Raw genomic sequence first — 24788 nt, 5'->3', positions numbered from 1 at the left:
CTGCAGTCATGACCACCTCCCTTGGATGAACCAGTCCTCAGGGGGACATAACTGGATCATCTTAACCTTCCACTGACACTGACTTAGTATCCTTAAGAGGGAGCATAAGAGCAGTGCCAAGCAGCAGCAGTTTTTACCAATGACACTATATAGATGATGATATTAGGCATGCTTCACTGGTACAGTGGTTGTGTATGTTTGTTAGGATCTAGGTTTTCTGTGTCCCAGTTTTCACGCAGAGCTTTTCTTTTCCCTAGATACTTTATGTGTCCGTCTTGTCTTGTTTAGTGACGGGTTGCTCCTCAAGTTCGTACATCACCAGTAGGTGTCGCTGTGTTGCAGTGGTACCCACGACTCCGCACATCATTGACAGGCGATGGGGGATGTGGTAGACCTGGGAGGATTGAAGAGAGCAAGCGCCTCTGCCTTCTCCGCTGCTCACCGCAGTGTACGGTCTCCCATACCATTCGCATAGCCTATCTAGCGGTCTTACTCGGCCATTCAGTGGATGCTGCCCTTTCCGCCAACACCGACGTCGAGCGTAAGGTGTGTTTTGCGGACTATTCGCAAGGAATGCTTCTTTACCGCTTATATATGGTTTGAAAATTGGACAACAACCGAGGGGAGTCGAGAAGAGCGCGGTTCCCCGGGATATTTTACAGTAAGCGCAATGTCATTCTAGTAGCTTTTTCCAGCTGTCATTCTCTCATATATCGCACACTAACAATAAATTATGCACTTGACAGTACTCTCTGGTAGGGTTGAGGGACATATTTGTCTCGCAATCACTTTGGTTTCCTCGATTTATTTTGGTATTTCTGCCAGATGTTTTTCCAGCGCCAGGAAGTATGTGTGGCTTTATTGTGCGCTATAGGCTTGCATTGATTGTGAACTGAAAATGGAATCCATTAGAGCTCCAATTCGCCATCCAAGGCGGGGGATGCAAAAAACGTATTACTTTCCCATTGACCTAAATTTCAACGATATTTATAAGATTACATTGGTCGTCGGTGGATCGCAGTTAAATCTATTGTCTGCAGTCCAAATGCGTTGGCAATAGATGGAGCGATTAAACGTTTCGTTTAATTCATAGCTGATGATTGCCAATGAATAAGCACATCTCAATTCGTTTGTGGCCTACAGGTTAATCATTAGTGGACTGTGATTTTTATGTTAATAATATTTATGTCTAGAGCAGCCATATCTAGACTCAAATAAATTAGCCTACGTTATGGATACTGCATAAAACTCCCCTAATTTCTTTTCCCCCCTTTTTTATTGCTTGTGATGCCCCGTATAAGGTCGTGTTATGACTGCAATGCCACATGAATATTACAAGAGGAATCATCCTGTTTTGATCATGCCTAATTGTCCCGAGTTTCGCTTTCTGACCCGGTAGAAATGAGACCGGATCCAACCTACTGAATTGTGTCTTTAATTAGGGGAGAAATGTGATCCCAGCGTGGTTTGCATGTCAACGCTGTGTGTAAATGCAAAAGCTTCTCCTGGTGATTCCTTGTGCTCTTGCAATTATTAGGTAGCCTGTATTCTGATCATTTCAAGATGGAGTAGAAGAATTGAGTGTAAAAAAAAACAGTATACAAGTGTGTCACACAACATTCTCCCATGTCAGCTTTACAGTCTTATATGTATCAGCCTTGTGAACCTCAATAAATAATATTCACTTTAATATTAAACTACGCCTGTTTGTAGACCTTAGGCATGACCAGAATAGCCCAAATATGTTTTTGTTCATACAGGGTCATGTATTTCCAGTGATAGATGGAGGTAGATACATAAAGTATTGAGTAGCTTAATAATACCAAAAGAACCATGCTCGCGTGACTAGTTACTCAGTGAATGGACTTGGCCTCACCTGGCAAACAACCCAGCCCTACCCTAAAACCTCTCGTTTTCGAAACCCGTCTTATGCTCCTTAAAACAGTTCCAACGAGGCTGTTATCAAAAGGAATTGTTTGTAGCTGACCTGATAAGCTGAGTTGATAAGCCAGTCGTTTCGTGTCTGGCGGGGACGAGATGGTGTTCAGCGGCTAGTCTGTCAGCAGGTCGCTGTATTCCAATCATCCAGGCGACTGATTGGTATCAAGGCCCGGCCGGCGTGTCTCGTCTCAGCCCCCTTTCAGCCCTGCTAACAGGCGAGATGGAAGATAATGGACGAGTCCTGGTCATCAATCGCACACAGGCTACACACGCAGGAAGCATCAAACCAAATCTAACATTTCACAGCAGAAATTTCATGAATTATTCAATTGCACAATTGTTAAATTTGAAAAATGATTTTGGACAGAATGTACCGTAGCCTACCGCTGTACATTCTATGTTGGTTTGGAAAAATATTTGGTTTCCATCTTGTTAAACAAAAGTTTATACATCTTGAATTCTGGCCAAATTCTTAAATTGGTTTAACTTTCTCTTTCGGTGTTGTGCTATAGCCACTCTCTATTGCACTCACTTAATCAATCTATGTCAAGCTTATTGCCAAATTACTTATCTCTCTGTTTGTGTCAGGTGGAGCAGTTTAAGTCTAATGAATGTGGCCGAGTTTATTACAGCTAGTTTGTTACAGCTAACGACTCAAGCAGATGTGTTGATGGTAAGTAGAGGTCAGAGCACAATTTACTGCATGTCCGACCTTATGTAATGATGTTGCTTCAGGTTAACTCTCAAATCTTACTGTCCTGTAGTTAATGTGAGATCTTGTAGTTAGAGTTCAAATGTATCTGTGTTTGCGATGCTCCATAAGTGAGGGCGGGCCTGTCTCTGCCCCTCCCTGTTAGGAAGTGCTGTCTGGGGCTGTGGAGTCCAGCTATTGTTGGGACCTAAAGCCTCTCTTTTCATCCCTGGTCCTCTCCTCGGGCCTCTGTGGCACACGCTAATCTCTCCTCTGCATGTTGACGCTTATTTGAACCGATGACGAAGGTGATATGATCTGGACCCAAACCTGGAATGCCTTGTCAGTGCTGCTGTAGTGTTTCTGATCCGAGTGGGGGATGTAGACATCATGCATTTGAAAGTCATTCAACATGTGTTGTTATTGTACAACATAATCCCTTTATACAAAATGAGAGTGTTGTTCACCATTCACTCGGGATGTGTGAGTTACAGATTAGATCTTTGAGAAGATTTGGGAAAGCAAACACAAGGCAGTCTCAGGGGAAGCAGAGCAGCAGTGGGAGACCAGAGAAGTCGGGAGTTCCCAACAGCTGGGCGTCCATGGAGCGCAGTGAAGGCTGGTCAGGGGATGGATCCAGAAACCGCCTTGTCAAACCATATTAGCGATTGACAAACTGTGTGTTAGCCTTTGAGACTGCTTTTCTCAGGGGTTGACATTGAGTATGTGGTAGCTCCCGGACTTTGGGGCTTTATTTTGAAATCCAACCTGTAGAAATCCCGGGAAATACGTTGTGATGCCAATGTAATCTGGATAAATACTTGAAATGATGAGAGACTGGCTTGTTTGGCCCAGGCTCATTTCTTCTGTGAGATAGTCCTTACTGAAATAAGATGCTCAAAGCAGGCTGGGTCTATCCTGGTCCACAGTTCAAAATGGATCTGAGGAGAGGATTTGGATCTGATGTCTTGTCAACACATTAGTTCAGATGAATAACATGGTCTGGCATGGTCACAGGTAACCAAGGTAGCTCCCATGGGACCCAGTGATCATCTGCAGGACATCTAGACTCATCCAGCAATGTTCCAGAGATGCATACTCAGTATGCATATCACCACTGGTCACAGTTGAGTCCTGCCGTGCTCAGTGAACACTTCTACCCGTGATGATAAAACACAGTGACACATGAAATACGAGAGACAGCCGTGTTCATGGCCTCTATTTATAAAGAGACAGGGGGATCGTGCTGTAAACATGCTACAGGGCGTGCTTGTCATCATTTCTTTTGTCATCTGTTTAGATAAAAGAGCAAATAAATGTACAGGAACATCTATAGGTCCAGCCATCACATATATGACATAAAATATGGTGGAAGTGTATGTCTGTTTGTATTGTGTTTCCTTTCATGCATTTAAATGAGAATGAATTCATATCACTCTGTGTGTGGGTGTGTGATCATCTTAACACAATTAACCTCAGATAGTGGTATTTCACACTGTTACATTGCCTTAGAATATTCAATTAGCAGACACTTTCATCCAAAGCAATGTACAAATAGTGTTGAAAGTACAGCCGAAGATCGAAAATCAGAAGTGCATTATTCTATAGTAGTTTGGTGATCAGAGTGAAAGAACGGCCTGTATTGACTGGCCACATCAGATCTGTTCCCAAAGCGATTCCTTACTATACACTGTATTCCCTGATTCACTTGTGGAAACAGTCATTCACTCATGAATACTTAAATTTTCACTCTCATATTCCTTGAGCTATGTTTTATTTCCATTGTATGCTGTGTTCAGCGGCTGTCAGAAGCCATACCTGCTGGCTCTTTGATGCCTCCTACCACAGAGAATTCTCCAGTGATGTCATTCCTTCTGGGAGCCTTCAAAGTCAAGTGGATGTATAATGCATGTTCTGAACATTCCCACACTGCTGCCATGAAACATCACATTCCCGTAGAACACCTGTGATTGTGGCAATATGACCTTCTCTATTTTCTTCTGTGAAAACAGTCTGCTACTTTCTGCTTCCACTGTAATCAGTAAGTCCTGTCTCTGTTGCACTGTTACCAGGGGCTGATGGGGGTCCTTCACAGATTCTCTGACTCCATCTGGGTTGTAGTGAAGGGTGGTGGCGCGTTGTTCTACTCTATTTATTTTGTGTTGGTCATGACTATGTTTCGTAATCTTTTTCATCACTCTTCTGGTGGAGTCATTTTGTGCATTCCTTTGTACACCGTGGATCTGTATGATGCATAATTCATCATGTTGATCGTATTTATAGACACTGTTTACACCATCAAAACGATACAAAGCAAAACAAGGCTGGATCCAAGGCTAGGAGAGACTCAAATGAATGATATGATTATCCTCAAAGCAGATCTTTAGTTGTCTACGGTGATGGCACATATGCACGTTTCACAGCGAAACACACACAACAATGTCTGCCTACTGCACTCACTGTATAACTGACAGAGAGCATAAAGCTAACGAGGATGCAAACATCATTAAAAGTTTTAGAGACAGTTTACAGTAACCCTAGGGGATTCTTTTAGTGGATGCTCTTGTTTTTGACATTTGTTTATCTCTTCAAAAATATCATATTTAACATCAATAACAACCGCTTGGTTTAATGAAAGGTTGTGTGTGAAAAGTACTCCCAGATTAAAAGAATGAAGGATTTTCATGAGTACTGTCGTGTAACTGCATGTCGATTATATTCCAGAGTGATGACACATTAAACAGTAGTAACAGTGTAAACCCACAAGGCAAGGGCCCAGTGTTACTTTGGCTAACGGAGATGATCTGTTTTGTTTGCATCCAGCGAAAAAGACAGGGGTCTGTTCGTAGTTGAAGGTCAGTTGATTCAGTAGGGGACAGGCACAGACTAGATCATGGCTGGCATGCATGTGTGTGTGGATGTGTGTGTGTCTGCTCTGTATGCTACAGGGAAAGAGTAAGGTGGTGGGTTGCCATGTTCCCCATCCCCCACCCCCACTCTGCCCTGAGGTCCTCCCCCATCCCTGCCGTTGTTGTTTCATCATCTGACCAGCAGGGGTCATCCATGGCAACCACACTCCAGCCAATCAATGAAGCCCCATGACCAAACCATCTCCAGGTCTTGGATTTTTTCTGTGTTCTCCTGTGTAGCACTGTAGCTAAGCCAGTAAGACCAGCACTGACCCATGCACATGCACGTGTCTCTCTAGAGACTTTGGATCCAGATCTTGTGCTGTTCTGTGCCTCTATGCTTTCTGACGAAGACCAACCAATTTTAACCAGCAACATTGGTGGAAATGTTTTGAAATTGCCCCAAGATAATCATCCAGAACAGATTACTTCTACACTAGCGACCAGCAAGGAACGGATGATATCACCGTGTATCTGGCAAGAATGTAATGTACTCGTAAACTGTTCCAATAAAAGGCGTTTATTCCAGAGGGATCAATATGGATTAAACTGTCTAGATCCCTATTTCTAGTGAGAGATCCAACCCAGGCAGTGTGATTACTGTTGATGGGATCTTGTCGTAGCAGTGTTGACGTGCTGTTGTAAATGTCAGCAGCTGGCTCTATCTGAGGTATATTCTGTCTCTCTAGGGCAGGGATGCAGTGGGGGAGATTCAAACACACACACACACACACAAACTCCTAGCAGTAGTATGATGCCTTCAGGCTGAGTGAAAACCAAGGCGAACAGCTCCAAAGCTAAACAAACACACACACACACACGCGCACACAGGGCCATTAAGCTCTGGACTGCTTGAATCTCCACATAGCCCAGGGTTGAGTTATGCATGAGCAGGCAGTGGTCACGCTGAACCTGCTCTCTCTGGTGTGGAAGAGCGGGCCAAGCTGTGACAGCCTCCCAGCACAGCCTCCCAGCACAGCCTCACCACCGCTGTCCCCTTCTCCCTGTCTTCTCGTGAGCCTCCTGTCCACCCCCCCCTCCTCCCACAGTTGCCCTGTGCTTTTTTAGACCTACCTCTCAGCCTCACCTTCCCCCTCATGTTCTCCACCGTAAACATCTTTTCCACATCTTCCCTCCTCCAGTCTCCCTGTCTCTCCTCACCCTCCTCTCCCCACCTTCCCCTTCGCTGCTGAAAACCTCCGGCTCAATTTCCTGTATTATTTATTTCAAGGAGCAGAATAGCTTGCTATATGCATAGTCAGTTGGCAATGCATCGTCACGTTTGGTACGTAGAGGATGCACGTGAAATGAGGGAATCAACACTTGTGTCGGATGTGGAAGCCCAGACACTCTCCAAACTAATCATCCCGGAATTTGTAACTGAAAATGTTCATAAGCAGAGGAGGCTTGTTTTAATTACACATACACCCCCCCCCCCACACACACACACACACACACACACACACACACACAACCCACACACACACAAACACACACTAATTATACTTGATCATCTCTGTCATGCTCTGGCTTCCTCAGGGACCAGTAGTGTTGCAGGAGTATAATTGCCTGCAGCTTCCCCAACTTTATCTGGAGAGGCAATATGATGCCCTGCACTGAGTGTAGCAGCATGCCAATAAACCTACAGGAAGCATCACCGCCATACTAAACTAGGGTTCATTTTTGCACATTGAAGGTACTAGAACAATGAAACAGCCTTGCATCTGAGGTTGTTGGTGTCATTGTTTCACACACATTTCAGGAAGCATCACTATAACAGAAAGTTGATGAAGCCTACTAGAATGCCACAGAATGCATTCTTGGAACACATCATGATATGAACATACAGGTAGAGACCCAGTGCCAGTCCGGAAGCAATCCCAAATCCAATCTGTGGTCAGACCTCCTACCATGGTAATCACACACCGAGTACACAGCCCATCATCACACCACACGCTGAAACGGATGTTGCTTACTCCAGCTCATCGTCAATGACATTTGGGGTTCATTATTTGAATACTCAGATCCCAAAGGCCTTTGATGGTTCAAGCGCTGGGGTGAGAGGCTTGCAGCCGACAGATGCCTTGTGATGAGAGGCTGTGATAGGGAGAGGTTAACAGGTTGTCAGGTAAGGCTATTCACAGCTGATGTTCATCCTTCTTTTCTGCCACATCCTCACCCGAGAGAGAGAAAGAGAGAGAGAGAGAGAGAGAGAGAGAGAGAGAGAGAGAGAGAGAGAGAGAGAGAGAGAGAGAATAGCACAGCGCAAGCTAACCTAGCTGGTTAATTGAGGACTGGCTATTTGGTCAACTAGTGAGGCCTAAGAGAGAATCCAGGAACCTTAGTTACTAGCCAAATACTAAATGTCTCTAGTCTTCATCCTTTCGTCTTCCATGCTGTGTCCACACTGCTTTGTGTGACTGTATGTACTTCACATCAGATGTAGAATCTGGGTGAGATGTCTGTGTCTGAAATTAAGAGTTATTCTCTGATCTGTTCATGACAATATTGCTTCACCACATTCATTAGTCTTCACTAATGTGTTTTGTTGTCCTGAAATTCTTTTATGCTAATACAAGCCAGTCTTTCATCATCTCAAGTATTTATCCATGGTTGACTTAACTTCAATTGCATCTTGTAAACAATGGGCTATTGCCCCCAAAATTCTGACCCTACACTCTAGATTGCATTGGAAACACTCAAAGTATTTCCCCAGATTTCTGTTTACTTTTTGATCGGTCTGATCAGACTCTCGAGAGCTGAACTAAGGTGCTTGAAGACCCCAATTTGAATAACCTGCACTTCCACTTGTTAGAATGAACACGTCAGTCACATCACAGTTCACCACCCGCACCATCAACTCTGTGGTGGGTTTAGTGTCGTTTGCGTCTGCCTACTTTTGTGACTCTGAATAATGGATATTCATTGTGGGTAAAGTCTGTAAGTGTGTCGTCCTCCTCATCAAAGCTATCCTCAAGTGACATTCAGGGGAGGATTGCCAAACGGCAATCGATAATCTTAACTGTGTGTGTGTGTGTGTGTGTTTGCGTGTGTGTGGAGCCCATAAGTTCTCCATTAGTGTTCTTAGAGTTTTGCAGGAGCTTCTGAGATGGCTAAGAGTCCGTTTCACTATGCATCAGGGTGCGTTTGATGTTAATTAGATTGTTATCGACTAGACAATCTGCTCTTTCAGAACCAACCTATGGTTGTTCTCTGCTCACTGTTGCTTTAATGTGTCAAGTCTACATAGAGAGAATTCTGTATTTAGAATTTAGAACGAATGTGTTGAAAGTGTCTCGACAGAATCACAGATGACTAGTAGTGCAAAAAATTTGATTTAATGAGACAAAGGGGACTCTTTTTCAAATTTACCATTTATATTTGGTCTTGATTTGGTGTACACATGGTACAGTGTGAGATATGAAATTTGATGTAAAATGATGTTTATCTTCTTACTATTAATACACTGTACCAGTTAAAAGCTTTTCTCTGATGACTCAAGGTGCAGTATGTCGTTTTGTAAGAAACGTTCTTACAGTAATTTCACATCAGAAAAAGCAGACACATTTCTTCTTTGAATCATGTGTCATTGGGGAAACATGCAGAGTTTGAACTTCGATAAGATACAAAAGAGATTTTTTAAATGTTTCATCGGGTCTTTATCAATCAGACAGACGAATATCCAAGATTAGTTCAGACTATAGGCCTAATCCAGCCTTTCTTCTGGCCGCATATGGAGGCCTGCAGGACTATATGTCCTCCAACCCCAGATGTCACTGTTGTCACTGCTGGGCTAAAGCAGCTTGTACTGGTCAGTTCTGGGTATCAGCATCCCTGGTCGCCCACAGCCTGCCAGCTTGACCTATATATGACAGCAGCTTGCCTCCTAATTTAACTGCTTTTGGTGTTAAGAAAGGGAATGTTGACATACTGAATGTCCTTATCCAGTTTTCATACTTTCTTCCCCAAAAGCAAAGATGGTACAATGGAACATCAGAGGGTAGTGGAAGACAATTTTCAACAGAGGTCAGGGGGTTGTTTTAAACATTCTATGCTCCAACAAGCCCAACTATAGATATGGGTGTGTCATTTCCTGTAGCCACAAGGAAGTAGGAAATGAGTTGAGGCAAGGTGGAGCTCGGTTTTTGCTAATGACAGATGAGGATGACATTAGGTGTGGTGACCCCAGGGGAAAAGAACACTGGGGAGAGATGACATTCTGTCAGATAAGTACCCAGTGTTTAGAACTCACAGACTGGAAGAGAGATGAGCAGGCACGGAACTAGGTCAAGAGAGAGAGAGAGGAAGAGAGAGGAAGAGAGAGAGAGAAATAGTAAGGGGAGAGGGAGATGTAACAAGAGATGGAGTGACTTGGTAAGAGAAAGGGAGAGAATGAGAGAGAAAGAGAAAGCGGGGTGGAGTAGATGAAGACAAAGTGTCTAGACGGGAGAGACGGTATAATATGAGAGAGCGAGATACGGAGGGGAAGAGATGGGAAGGAAACAAACAACAAAGAGGAAGAGAGCTCGGAACTCTGTTTAAAATGGATGACAAGCAAAGGATGCTGGTCAGCAGCCATGTTAGCAGCCAATGTCCAGGGCTTGTTGCCTGGCAGCATCCCAGAATAGTCTCCTCTGTTTCCAGGCTACGGTTGACTTTCTGCTACCTTCACCCTGGGAAATCTGCTGTCACACACATGCATACTAAAGAATACTAAAGTCACCGTGTGTGCACAGGATCCATTTTTACAAGCTTTCATCAGCTTTTAGAGCCCTCGTCTGGGCTGTCATAACCATTATTTGAGGTCAGACTACATTAGGATTATCAGGAGATTTAGGTCCATTTTCGTTTTTGGTAACGCCGGAGCCATTGTTATGTTCAATTTACACACATGGTCAGACATACACACACACACACACAATCTGACAGACATAAATTACAGAGAAGCTCACACATATCTCAAACACACACACACACACACATACATACACACACAAGTGAAATTATTAGTCCATGCTCTCAGATGATAATGCTGTGACAGGGATAGTTAACAAGTGTTAGCTATTTATCTACAATCTGATTCAGTACAGAACAGTAATCTCTTTGTTCAGTCTAATATTGAATCTGGGCCCTGGGATGTCAGCCGTCACAGCTAATACTCAGGCTTTCATTTTAGTGAGCATATAGTAAAGGGGACTGTAAATGAACACATTGCCTGACTACTTCCGAGAGGCAGACAGACAAGTAGGCCCGTCCAATCATAGCATTCGGTCCAAATGCCATCCAATCAAACTCAGCAACACGACCTACCCTGCGTTTGAGTTTCAACATGTTGGTGTTTCCAGACCAATATGGAGGCCACATGCTGGCAGGTGAACCACTGTACCATAGTCTATCCTGTGTTGAGCGTTACAGTAGGTGTGTGTTGAGGAGTATTGAATCTGTGTTGATGTGTGTCTTCCAGGAGTGATGCCAGTGCCGGACCAACAGGCCTGTGACAGTGACAACGCCACCATGCTCAGCCCAGTCCTCAACGCCTCCAACGGGGACGGCTCTGAGGCAGAGACCACCTCCGCTATCCTGGCCTCCGTCAAGGAACAGGTGAGACCCTCCGGCAGACTCGCCCATTCTCATCTCGCCAGAACAACCAGGGAATGGACACGTGTGAACATGTAATGAAGGTTCCATTAAAAAGATGGTGCGAGTCAGATGTAACAGTTATCAGTGAGCATCAAACAAGCAACCGTCCTACTTACAGATCCAGTCACCATCTGGTCTATTTAACACACCCTGCTGCAAGCTCAGTTCACCCAACCCTGACTTCATCTGCTAAATTGACAGAGACTTAATATGTATTTACAACAATGAACCCGGTTGACTGTAAGTGATGAGGCCTTACCCCTGCTGTGAAACCTATTATCAGAGCAGAGACAGAACAGAGCAGCTTCATCATAAGGTGATGGTGAACGTCCAGACAAAGATCCATACTGTTTAGCCTTGCTCTGTTAGGTGACGAAGCAAGTGTGCATTAGACCCGGTGTGCAGTAGTCAGGTAGACACAGCGATAATTGGCATCATTTATTTTCAGGTAGGTGTCGGGGACAGAGGACAGAAAAACATTAGAAAAGCCAAACATACTGTCAGTCTCCTCAGAGCGGATATGTTGAATACGTTGTACAAGCCCAAGATTATCTTTGTCCACTTAAAGCTAAAGCACCATGTGCACATAAATTGTGACTTGATAGGGTGACGCCGTCAAACATCGACATTCACATCCGCCCATCAGCAGAGGACACCAGGAGTTCACTTGAGACTCACTTTCTGTAATGGCGGAAGTGGATACCAGGAAGGAAGATAAGAGGATATTCTGAAATGGAAGTGGATGTTGAGAAATAGGTTCCAGAATGGCAGAGTGGAGTTTTGGAGAGGCGGAGATATGTTCTAGAATGGCAGAGTGAGAGCAGAGTAGGTACAAATATGTTCTAGAATGGTAAAGTGAGAGCAGAGTAGGTACAAATATGTTCTAGAATGGTAAAGTGAGAGCAGAGTAGGTACAAATTTGTTCTAGAATGGTAAAGTGCGAAGTGAGTGACTGGAGGGAGGCTCTAGAATGGCAGAGTGGGAGTTGATAAGGTAGAAGGACATTGTGGAACAGTTAAGTGGGCCACACAGTCATGTAGTGTATGGAGCAGGGCATTCTAATGGCCCTGTGATCCCTGTGTGTGTGTGTGTGTGTGTGTGTGTAGTTATGTCCCTGAAAACCCAGCGTGGTTGTTCATCACAACTGGAGGGGGGGGGGTAATGATGTTTTTGTTTGTCTGTGTGTGTAAAAAGAACAACCTGAAGGCAAGTACATGGGAAACACTGTGTTGGTAAAGCAGGTGAGCAAAACCCCATTCTGCAAGCTTGCCTGTCGTTCATTTCCGTGCTCCTCACCACTGTGAATAACATTTGTTAGTCGCGTGAATACTAATACAAACTAGACATTGTTGTGGTGCTGTTCAGGAGGGAGACACAAGCAGGACGGTGCTGCTTCCTGTCCATTGAGGGGCTGAGAGGGGGAAGTGGAGCATGAGAGGCCACACCCCTACTCACCAGGGCAGCCCTATAGTCAGGGGACACGGGTCAATGCCTCCAAAATACATCCCTCATCGCTTCCTTCTTTGCAAAGTCAATTTTGTTTTAATGCCTAAAGCTATCAGCGGTAGCCTACTAGTTCAACCTCAAATTCTGACTTCCTAGTTATCTCATTGTCCTCAGAATTAACTGTTCAACAAAGAATGTAGGATACATAAACAGTTCAAGAGCTATTTGATGCTTTAGAAATACCAGGTAAATGTCCAGCCGTGCGGATAGGTTCATCTTTAGGTCAGGCGCTTTATTGACACACAAACAAAAGACATTCTGATTATATCTTGATTTTCACACACTGAGAATGATTCAGTATTCGCAGTTTGAATTTACCTCCCAATGATCCCCTACATGCAAGTTAATTCAGGACACACAGGAGGAGCACCTGGGAGAGTGTGTCGAAATAGCCAACATCATTACAGGGGAGGAGGGGGGGGGGCGGGAATATGCTGGGACAAGGTCGTTATAGAAACCACTGTCATTTTCTCGGAAGCGTTTGCTTCAGACAATCATAGTTTAACACTGGATAAGAGCGTCTGCTAAATGACTAAATGACTAAATGTTAACAGTAATATGAGAAAATACATTCTAGTGTTTCAAACTGACTTTGATTTAGGGAATCAAAAAATCTGTGAATGGGAATCTGTTTCCAATCTGTAATTATGTCCATCAATTATGGGCACTCAACCACAATGGGTTTAACACCAAAGTCATTTAAATCTCTTTTAGGAATTTGAAAAAAGACTTTTGGTATAGATGGTTTCCATCTGAGAAATTCAAATGTGAGCTTCTTTGAGGTCAGATGGATTATTATGATAGATTAAGATTCAGTTGTAAAGACTAAATTGTCATTTAGGAAGGTGAAATCAAGTCTTTTTTTTTCTTTTTCTAAACCTTGGGTAATCTCTAAATGATTTGAACAGACCTTATTATTAATCAAATCAACAAACCAATGATTTAATAAGTCACCATTCTTTCAGGAATGGATCGGTCTTGCCAAATTAAAGACATACAGATAGTGTGGCACCTCTTATTTTAATTGTTGAAAGATTTCCTACATTTAATTTCCTAAGCCAGAATCTTGCATACATGTTTGTTTAAATAGATTTATCAAATTGGACACAAAAAGTGATTTTCAATATTTATTCAGTGAAATAAGATGGGAGGGGGATGTATTTGGAAAGCACAGCATGTGGGCTCATGCCTCTCATGGTTCCTTTATTTCCAACTGCAAAGAGTTGGCATTTAGTTGTCTACGTGCGTGTGTTAGTTGACTTGAGGGTAAAAACGGTTAAAATTGAAGTAGAGAATGTCTTGGCAGGGCATCTGGCTGGAGGCTTGAATGAGTAAATCAGACCAGCTTGGCAGAGGAGGGATGGAGCTGTGGTAGCTCTAAGGCGTACTGCAATGATTCTAACAAATCCAAATTCAGTGTACACTTCAATCTCCACTCCAGCCCTTGTGGAGCCAGCTGTGGAGTCCAGTTAGAGAAGCTGCTCAGCGACAGTGTGTCTCTGATGCTGGAGGAGTTACTCTAAGAATTTATAAACGACAAGGTCTCAAAGACATGCTTCGATAACCAGCCTTAAACTGTGCAATCCTACTCCAGACTTGTTCTGTATGGATTTATTCATCTATAATTTCTGTAAATTGAAAGAATATAGGTGACAAAATGTGACCATTGTCAGTACAGCTTTACGTTTAGGGAGTCATTTTTAATTATGTGAAATACAATTTACATATTTAGGAACTTCTGAACTTGCTACTCCACTGGTAGGCGTAGCCTATATTAGCTACGACTAATCATTGGATGTTCCACAAAGGTACTCAATTATCTGTAGATGTGGGGAAAATACAGCTAGCCAGAATGCTAAATTTAAGGTATGTTTTACCTGAAAACTACCCAACAGATATGTTTATTTTTCACAATGTGAGTTGATGTAACAAAGAGCTTTCCGCCGACGGCCGTGGAGCTATTTTGAGTGACGAACAAATGGATGCTGCCTTCTCGATCACCTCTTTTGTTTAAAGGGTTTCCTCTCTCTCTCTCTCTCTCTCTCTCTCTCTCTGTATCTCTCTCTCTCTCTCTCTCTCTCTCTCTCTCTCTCTCTCTCCGTCTCTGTCTCTCTCTCTCTCAACTAGCTGCAGTTTTACCTCTGGGTTGTTAGGAATTTGATTAAATTCCAAAAAGAAGTCTGAAGGCATACCCATGATGACATTTTGTAATCAAATTGTCTCCTCCGACGAAGTGAAATGTCAGTCTTAAGTCCACAAGGCACAATTAGCCATTTATACTTGAGGACCACAGCTAGCTCCCCAAGCCCCCCCCCCCCCCCCCCCCCCCCCCCCCCCCCCTTCATCCTCTAGTCGTTTATATTCTCTGTTAATTGGTTTAATGGTGTTTTAGGGGCTCTGCCATATAGAAACTCCTTACGAGCTATTGTCTGCCTCATCCTTCTCTTTTAGCCCTGTTAACTGTCGGGGATTGGGCTTGATTCTCTGGTAATCAAATTATCAGGCCAAGCTTTTGATTGGACCGTGTGGACACAAGAGACGGTTCATTTTGGTAGTTGATGGATGTTTTTTTTCCCACAGCTATTCTACAAGCACATGCTTTACCAGTCTTTATTGCACGTCCCATACCATGGGTTGAAAATGCAGCTCTAAGGCTGTAAGACAGTCAGGTTGATATTAGTGCTGTCAAACGATTAAAATATTTAATCGCGATTAATCGCATTAATGTCATAGTTAACTCGCGATTAATCACAATTAATCGCACATTTCTATTTCTATCTATTCTAAATGTCCCTTGATTTCTTTTTGTCCCATTCTTTTTTCAAATTTTAATGCTCTTATCAACATGGAAAAGTGGTTCGGATTGCTTCGTGCAAATATTTTTTGTTATTGAAAACAACATTGCAATCGCCTGGCTTTGACGAGGGGGCGGAGAATTTGCATCATCTGTGTGCTTGGCCATCAAGTGGTATTTCAGACTGAACGTGCTGCAATGATAGCTCATTTTACAACGACAAAACACACAGATCACTTTGGTCTTGTCAATGGAACCATTTGGCAACTTTTTAAAAGTAAACTTTCCATTCAGAATCTTATTGGCATCCATTTCGGCGTTTCGCGCTCGCCATCCACTCAAAACGTAAAGTTAACCTACTACCAGAGAATGTCTCATATCCGTAAACGGGCTCTGCTACTACGCTTTAGCCGGATCGCAAGCCAAACAAGTGTGTGGCGTGCCTGTTGTTTTGTTTCCGGTCTAGCTAGATCCGGTGTGGTGTTGTAGTTTTTCTAACTTCGGTAGTTGTTGCAACAGCATGTGAAAAAAAAACTACAAAGTTTGCTAGGCCAAAAAGAGCGTTAATCGCGCGATAAAAAAATTGACGCCGTTAATTTGGGTTTGCGTTAACGCCGTTAATAATGCGTTAAACTGACAGCACTAGTTGATATATATATATATTTCTCATCATTTAGAACTTGATTCTGTATATTTGTTCATGATTTGGATACTTGGAATGGGTGTGCTGACCCTATGAATATTTGAATAAAGAAATGAGTGAAGAGCAGACTGCTTTGCATACTGTCTGTACTGTATGGGAGTCTAAGTCAAGCTCATCACTGCACTAGCGTCTTTACTTTCTGCTGCCCAGGGCAACATTCGATCATTCTCTCATTCCAGTACGGATGGCTAAGTTAGCATGGCAGAGTGAGTTATCAGAGCAGAGTGAGTTAGCTCACAGGTGCGGTGGGTTTTTGAGTTGTGACCATTCCCACACATTACCAATCGGTGGCTCTCCTGCCGGTCTCATAAGTCCTGGGATGTCTACAGTTGGTCTTCTCCCAGTATTTCCATGTTCAACCCCTTACAAACAACTCTTCATATTGCACCTGGTGTATTCACAATGCAGGACACCCCACGGGATGTGCTGTTTGGGCAGAGGAACGGAAGGTGACTACTGACTCAGTCATCCCAAGCGCCTGTAGGCCTCTCGTCTCTCAGAGGGCTGACACGTGTGTGTGCGTACGGAGCTATATTTAAACCCTGTCTGTCTATGACATGGTATATTGTGTATTCCCTTTTCAGCCCAGGACAGCCCATAGAGTTTCACTGATGCAGAACAGTTTTGTGTGTGTTCCCTGTGTGTTGCTGTGCACGTGTGTTTTGTCCACTCCCTCATGTGTGTGCTTCGTGTGTGTGCTTTGTGTGTGTGTGTGCCTGTATGTGTCTGTGTGCATGTGTATCCCGGGGGGGAGCAACAGTGCTCACAGCCCTGGCCGGAGGAAGGGGAACTTTTCTGCTGCCTCAACCCTCCGCAGCACCGTTTGAACTCCCCACTCTGTCTCTGTGTGGAGCTGGCAGTCTCCTCCCACCCCACCCGTCACCAGCTCTTGTCCTCTACCCCTTCCCTTATCCACCCCCTACTTTCCACCCCTCTTCTCTCGGTGCCCTTATTCTCCCCTCTCCCCTCCTCTTCTGCCCTCCGCCCCCCTTCCCCTCTCCCCTCCGCCCCCCCCCTCCTCTCCCCTCCCCTCCTCCTCCTCCGCCCCCCCCCCCCCCTTCCCCTCCTCCTCAGCTCCTGCAGCGGGGGGCGCAGATGGTCTCGAGGAGAGGAGCAGTCAAAAGAGTGATTGGCGAGCGGCGGGATTTGGCAGGCAGGCTGGTGGGAGTGTCCTTTTGTGATGCGATGTTGCATAAATAATGCCAAAGGGGTTCTAAATTCTCTGTTGCCATGGATACCTTTGTGCCTGGCTGAGCCCCTGTGTTGTGTGTGACTGGGAGGCAGTCACTAGTGTGAGGCTCGCTGCTCCCTCCTCTCCCCCTAATGACGGTTTCTCTCTCTTTATGGGACATGTGAACAGTTCAGACTAAGGACATGTTGTTGATGGGTCACAGAGGTGGAGTATCAGCCTGTACTTTTTGCTTTTCTCTCAAGTATGGTCCATGTGAAGGTATGGTTATGTTTTTATTACAGATTCAACTATTTGGGGTGTCTTTCTCTCTCTCAGACAGTAACAGGTGTTTTGTTCTGTGCTGGAATTGGAGGGAACAGTGAGGGGCCAGGGCTTTTGTTGTGAGGCTGAGCTAGTTTCCAGCTAAGTAGTTAGCGAGCTACACTGCACCGACAATTCAGACTTTTCTGGTGAATTATGAGTTGTTATTTATTCTGAAAACACTCAGAAAATAGATTTCTTCAGCAAATAAAATATTAATGGTGCTATGCACATGTTTGCCCAGATGCAAAAAGTTGCATGCATGCACAATTGTCAACCAAAAGTAAACTTTACGAATCGTAAACCTTTGTAATAGCTTTGTGTCTATTACTTTTGTCGATTACTTTTGTGTCTATTACATGTGAGTATGTCGTTTAGAGACTCACTGTTGTAATTTGTGTGTATGTGTGCAGTTGTTGTCTATGTGCCTCATCATCATCTTCAACGTTGAATTAGTGAGCTTGTTGTGGGGCTGTGTTGGGCTCTGGCCCAGAATAGCAGGTGATACATTGTGTTGCAAAGAGTGTGAGTTTGCTTCAGGGACACTCTCTGACCTTGTGTCTGGTGGACTAATTTAAGCGCTGTCACTAAAGAGCTGGACTCTGCTGTATTGAACAGTGTTGAATGGAGCTGCCCCGGGCCAAATTAGAGACTTCTTTCTGAAGGGAGATTCTCAGAAATGACCACCTAAGCACTGCAGCTCATAGGCTGGTGGCTAGCAGCTAGCTCAGGGGATGCTAGACACACACTACTGTGTTTTTGTCACTTTAATTCAACCCCTTCAGGATCTCTAACTAATGACCAAAAGCTATTAAAAGCTGGTGGGTGGAGCAGGAGACTGAATGAAGAAAGACCTCCACCGCACATGTACATTAGCAAAAATGTAGTACATGCCTTGAATTTTGCCGGATCAGACCATTCTGGGAAATGCACATTTTCCATGCTTCTGTCTGGAGACAGAGATCTATTTATAATCTGAAATGGTTAAACTAGTCTGAAAAATTATTCTACATGACCCTTTCTTCTGATGGGCACTACAGAGACAAACTGTTTCAAAATCTTTTTTGTGTGTGAACCCCTGGTCCTGGATGGCTGAGCATGGAAATCCAAATGAATTCCCCACTTGCCTTTTATTGGATGAAAATCCCCAATAAAAACGGCTTCCCACATCTGTCAACCTGCCTGCCCATGTGTGGTGGTTTTCAGACAGAAAAGTCACTGATCTCTTATATAATTCAGGACCCCCTCGAAAACGCTATGGTTCATGTCAAGGAGTTCATCCTAGTGAATACTCGTATCGCCTCATATTCAGGGTCTAGTCAAAGATGTTTGATTTCTTGTTCAGGTTATAACTTATATAGCCTGGCTGCTGCATGCCCTTGTTCAACAAAGACAAATTTAAAATGAGTACTGGATTGATTTCTTGATAGAAATTTCACAAATACTCCAAGTCCACCACCAGCACATTATGCTTGATGTGATGGGGTTTAGAGGGGTTTAGAACAGTGCTGCTGACAGTCAAACAGACTCTCTCTGTTTGTCTCTCTCTCCGTCTCTCTCTCCCTCACTGTCTCTCTTTCTCTCCCACCTCTCTAGGAGTTGCAGTTTGAGCGGCTGACGCGGGAACTGGAAGCTGAGAGGCAGATAGTCGCCACCCAACTGGAGCGATGCAAGCTGGGATCTGAGACAGGCAGCATGAGCAGCATCAGGTGGGTCCATCTGAGTGGCCACGGCCCCCCTCTCTCTCCCCCCCTCTGGCCAGACATTCTCTGTCTGTCCCTCATTCTCTTTTCTGTTTAGCTATTTTTCTCTTTTCTCTTGTTATCTCTCTCTCTCTCTCTCTCTCTCTCTCTCTCTCTCTCTCTCTCTCTCTCTCCCATTCCCCTTCCCTCCTTCTCTCTCCTCCTCTTGTCCAGTTTGAACAGGTGTGTTCAGTGGGACCCACCCCCTGCATGTTTTCCTTAATTTGCTCCTCCCAGCTGGATCTTTCACTCCACGATAGATCCTCCACAGAGCTGTATGCAAATGCTGGAGGTATTAAGAAGGCAAGGAATTTGGCACAGGTTTACAATGGCCTCACTTCAGTCATTTATTGTTAGCTATCGATTGACAAGATAACAAATAATGAACCACCATCTTGCACATGCAAATAATTGTTTTTGTAGTTCTTTCACATCTGATCCCAGAACGGCAACAATGAGGAGCAATCCTGCTGTTCTGGAGCACTGAAGTGATAATAGCCTCGACATGCCACCAAGGACACAATGCAACAGAACACTGTCTCTGTGTGTGTGTGTGTAGTCCTTTAACCGGTGGGGAATTTCATCCTCAAACCAATTAGGCATCTTTGTCATTGTAATTCTCAATTTAATTTGAGACAAAACAATTAACTAGATGGTCTTTAAATTCTTTATCCTGATTTCTAATTAACCACTCGACCTTCTAAGCCTTCAAACCAGCATCTCTTTGTTGAGACCTATTTACCAGGATTCAACATTGGGGACGTACAGTAGGCTACTCGTAGCTCGTGGATTCATGAAAAAAAGAATGTGTTGTCCAGGCCATCCTATATAAATAATGCTGTAGCTTGATTGCGCATTGTTTAGTGGGGATTGAACATTGTGAAAGAGTCCATCTTTGACAATCTGGCAGGGTGTCCATAAGCCTCTATAAGCTGAAAATACCCGCCATGTCCAAACACGAAACACGAAACGGAAACAATGTGAGGCACACATTTCTCTTTTCAGATTATGGTCCTGGCACTTTATGAAAGCAACTTGGCATCTCCAGAACAATGCCAAAACACAAACCAGTAAAGGGGGCGTGGTCGTGTTGAAGAGGATAAAAAAAGACCAAAAGAGTTGCTAGTGTCTCTTCTTTCAGTAATGTCTTTGTTTGTCTTAATAAGTCAAGGCAGGTCAAATGTCTGGGGTGGCATATGCTAACTCAAAAACAACAGTCAGGCATATGGTACTTCATCAATTAAAGATGTAGTACGCCCTCAAGTTTGTCAGCTGCTTTTGGATCTCAGTTAAAGGGACAGTTCACGGATATCAATCTCCAGTGTTCAGATCTCCAGGACTTGATATAACCTATGTCTGCCCCATTTGCCCCATTATCTATTGAGTTGTGTTCCGTCAGCAGAGACCTGCATTAGAGGGCCCGCTGGCATTTAAGGTCACTGGCTGTCCATTTAGCTTGTGTTGTTTCAGGATTGTTACAGGGAGCTTTTCTCTGAGCTGACCAGACAGAATTGGTCCGCCTGGATAGGAAGCAGTTTTCCCATGATGCCTTTTCCTGACACTTTTATTACCTTGAAACTGTTTGTGTGACAGATTCCCACAGAGTCTCTGTCACACATACAAACAAACACATAGAAAACACTACCATATACTCACAGATAGCATTGAAGCTATTGATTTTCTTTTCTCTTCACGTCTCTATTGTTTATCGTTTTTCCCTGGATTATATGCATTCTAGCTGACTGAAACATTAGAGGTTCATTGACTGACCTTTATCCAAGGGCCTTTCAGAAATCCCCCTCAACCTTCCTCCATGACTGACAACTCATCTTCAGTCTGTGTATTTGTGTGTGTGTTTTTGTGTGTGTGTTATAGTATCATTAAGACAGTTTGTTCTTGGCTCCATTAAACAGATAGTGTTTATCGAGATCATTTTCCACTCCCTCCTAACTGGCTCTACCTGTCAGAGAGAGGTTTGTCGTGAGCGACGGAAGAGGCTCGAACATTGATCCTCCTCCTGATTCGGAGTCAACTGAAGGGCGTACGCTGCTCCTCTGGCGTTCTCGCGTCTTTAGGGGGCGGGTAAAGGTCGCGGAGGTCGTCCAGGGGGTGATAAGGCCTGTGATTGAGAGGCCGGCCCTCGGATGTGACATCCACCTGATTGGGTATTCCCCCTAGCAGACTCGGAGCAGATAGAGACAGCAGTACAGTGCCCTCCAAAAGTATTGGAACAGTGAGGCGAATTCCTTTATTTTTGCTGTAGACTGAAAACATTTGGGCTTGACATCAAATAATGAACGTGAGACCAGAGATCAACGTTTCAGCTTTTATTTCCAGGTATTTACATCAGGATCTGATGCACAACTAAGAAAATATCACATTTTGTTTGAATCCACCCATTTGTCATGTGAGCAAAAGTATTGGAACAGATATACTTAAAACATATTTAAGTGAATGAGACTTAATATTTAGTTGCAAATCCTTTGCTTTCAATAACTGCAGCAAGTCTGTGACCCATTGACGTCACCAAACTTTTGCATTCTTCCTTTTTGATGCTTTCCCAGGCTTTCACTGCAGCCTCTTTCAGTTGTTGTTTGTTTTGTGGGGTTCCTGCCTTCAGTCTCCTCTTAAGCAGGTAAAATGCATGCTCTATAGGGTTTAAGTCTGGAGATTGACTTGGCCAGTCTAATACCTTCCATTTCTTGCCCCTGATGAACTCCTTTGTTGTTTTGGCAGTGTGTTTTGGGTCGTTATCTTGCTGCATGATGAAGGCTCTGCCAATCAGTTTGGTTGCGTCTTTCCTTAAATTGGCAGACAAAATGTTTCTGTAGACTTCCGAGTTCATTTTGCTGCTGCCATCATGTGTTACATCCTCAATGAAGATTAATGAGCCCGTCCCAGAAGAAGCCATGCAAGCCCAAGCCATGACATTACCTCCACCGTGTTTCACAGATGAGCTTGTGTGTTTGGGATCATGAGCAGTTCCTTTCTTTCTCCAAACTTTAGCCTTTCCATCACTTTGGTAAAAGTTAATCTTTGTCTCATCAGTCCATAAAACTTTGTCCCAGAATTTTTGAGGTTCATCTCTGTACTTTTTGGCAAATTCCAGCCTGGCCTTCCTATTCTTCTTGCTAATGAGTGGTTTGCATCTTCTGGTGTAGCCCTTGTACTTTTGTTCATGAAGTCTTCTGCGAACAGTAGATAGTGATACCTTCACTCCTGCCATCTGGAGGTTGTTGCTGATCTCACTAATAGTTGTTTTAGGGTCTTTCTTTACAGCTCTCACAATGTTTCTGTCATCAACTGCTGATGTTTTCCTTGGTCTACCTGTTCGACGTCTGTTACTTAGTACACCAGTAGTTTTCTTCTTCTTCAGGACATTCCAAATGGTTGTACTGGCTATGGCCAATGTTTCTGCAATGGCTCTGATTGATTTTCCATCTTCTCTAAGACTCACAATTGCTTGTTTTTCACCCAAAGACAGCGCTCCGGTTTTCATGTTGTTTTCACCTCTGAATACAGTCTGCATAGACAAAACCTATCTTACCCAATCTGAACCTGAGTGTAGACATTCAGTGGTATTTATTGATTGAATAATGTATGTAATAGGACACACCTGGGCAACAAAACACACCTGTCAGTCATATGTTCGAATAATTTTGCTCACGTGACAAATGGGTGGGTTCGAACAAAAAGGTGATATTTTCTAATTTGTGCATCAGATCCTGATGTAAATACCTGGAAATAAAAGCTGAAACGTTGATCTCTGGTTTCACATTCATCGTTTGATGTCAAGCCCAAATGTTTTCAGTCTACAGCAAAAATAAAGGAATTGGCCTCACTGTTCCAATACTTTTGGAGGGCACTGTATTTACAAGTCAATATCCTGGACCTATGCTGGGCCTGGACTCAGCTGGTGTCCGCCAAATATGTAGTGTGCTTCCTGAGTTGTTTATTGTCTCCTGCCCTTTAGGATGTTATACTGGACTTGGAAAAACTAGTGCAGTGCCGGTTTGCAGCACGAACAGACAGACAGACACATACATACATACATACATACATACATACATTGAGATTCCTGCCTTTATAGAGTGAAGTCAGCATTGCATTGTTTTTCCAATGGAACTACTTTGTATTATAGTATATACGTAGTATGAGAGATCACTGAAAAAATATTATTTTGAGCTATGCTTTTTCCACACAGAAGCATGTCATTTTTAGCTTGGTTATATTTAGGCTAACATTTGTCCTACATATTTCCCATCCCTTACACTTTAAAGATTGTAGATGTCATCATCTTTGTTTGCCTAAAACTGCTATGACACTTATCTTGCCTCACCTCTTACCGGCAGTCATCCTCAGTAGAACAACTAGACTATTCCCAGAGGGCAGAGTCACAACTGCTTGTGTTCTCAGCCATCTCTACTCCTGTGGCTTGGTTACTGTCATCCACATGGAAATACTATTGGCCATATGTCCAATCGAACATAACTATTTTCTGAAATAGAACAGGACATCCTTGTCAATATCTAAACCATTTATTTTGAGGTATCTTATAATGGCTGCTTTGCTGGCCCACATACTGTTTTAGTAATGACCAAACAGGGACTCCCACGGGCAGCACTCACCTGGGTGTCTCCTGGCTAATAGCTGCTGCTAGCGGGCTAGCATGGCTTGGCTCAGCTCAGGTCCGGCCCGGGCCAGCCTCTTCCCAGGGTGAGGGTTTGTCTGGCTCTAAACGCTGTCTGTCAGGCACAGCGAGGGCGTATTAAGCAGAAGCTGTCGGAGCACTTTGCTGCCAGCTTAGTCTCACAGTCTCCTGTGGTGTCAGTGCATACTGCAGTATAGGCAACACTCTCAGATGGAGGGGGAGAAAAAAAGAAAAGAAGAGACACCGTGCACAACAAATGAAAGTTTGGGAATGGAAGTAGCCACATATTAATCTTTCTTTTATCCGTTCAGTCTTCTGATAGGAGATTGATTTTCCCCCGAGCACTAAAGGAGACTGTAGAAGAAGGTTGTTGTTGTGTTTCCATTTCAATAAGTGCAAAAAAAAAACGTTTCCAGCCTTTGAATCGCGATCATGGGAAATTGTATTATTCGTCTTCTAAATGCCAATGCTCACAAGGCTCGGCATCTTTATGCTTTGATGAAACATGGCTGAGCTTCTATTTAAAGAGCACTCAAAGGCAATGGCTCTGAATCATGAAAAGGCTGCCTCTCAGGTGAATAGATCGCTTTTAATGTGATCTGAACCGTTTGATAATATGTCGGTGTAGACATCAAAGGACTGGATCCTATCAAGGATCAAGCTTCCATCTATATCACTTCATATAAGGACATTATAAGGTCCTTATATAGTGTCACCCT

General features: G+C 43.7%; 1 protein-coding gene across 1 annotated transcript in view; it reads left to right on the top strand.

The window, feature by feature from the left end:
- The first annotated feature begins 517 nt into the window (after positions 1-517).
- ctnnd2b (catenin (cadherin-associated protein), delta 2b) overlaps positions 518-24788 on the top strand; it is a 58627-nt gene continuing 34356 nt past the window's right edge. Inside the window, 3 exon segments of the mRNA XM_047028258.1 lie at positions 518-661; positions 11006-11142; positions 19273-19385. Coding sequence (XP_046884214.1) covers positions 11011-11142; positions 19273-19385 — 245 coding nt within the window. The 5' untranslated portion in view covers positions 518-661; positions 11006-11010.

Source organism: Hypomesus transpacificus, chromosome 10 (assembly GCF_021917145.1).
Source record: "Hypomesus transpacificus isolate Combined female chromosome 10, fHypTra1, whole genome shotgun sequence".
NCBI classification, from domain to species: domain Eukaryota; kingdom Metazoa; phylum Chordata; class Actinopteri; order Osmeriformes; family Osmeridae; genus Hypomesus; species Hypomesus transpacificus.
The sequence above is the reverse complement of the archived record's forward strand: the minus strand, read 5'-3'. Positions and strand labels throughout refer to the sequence as shown.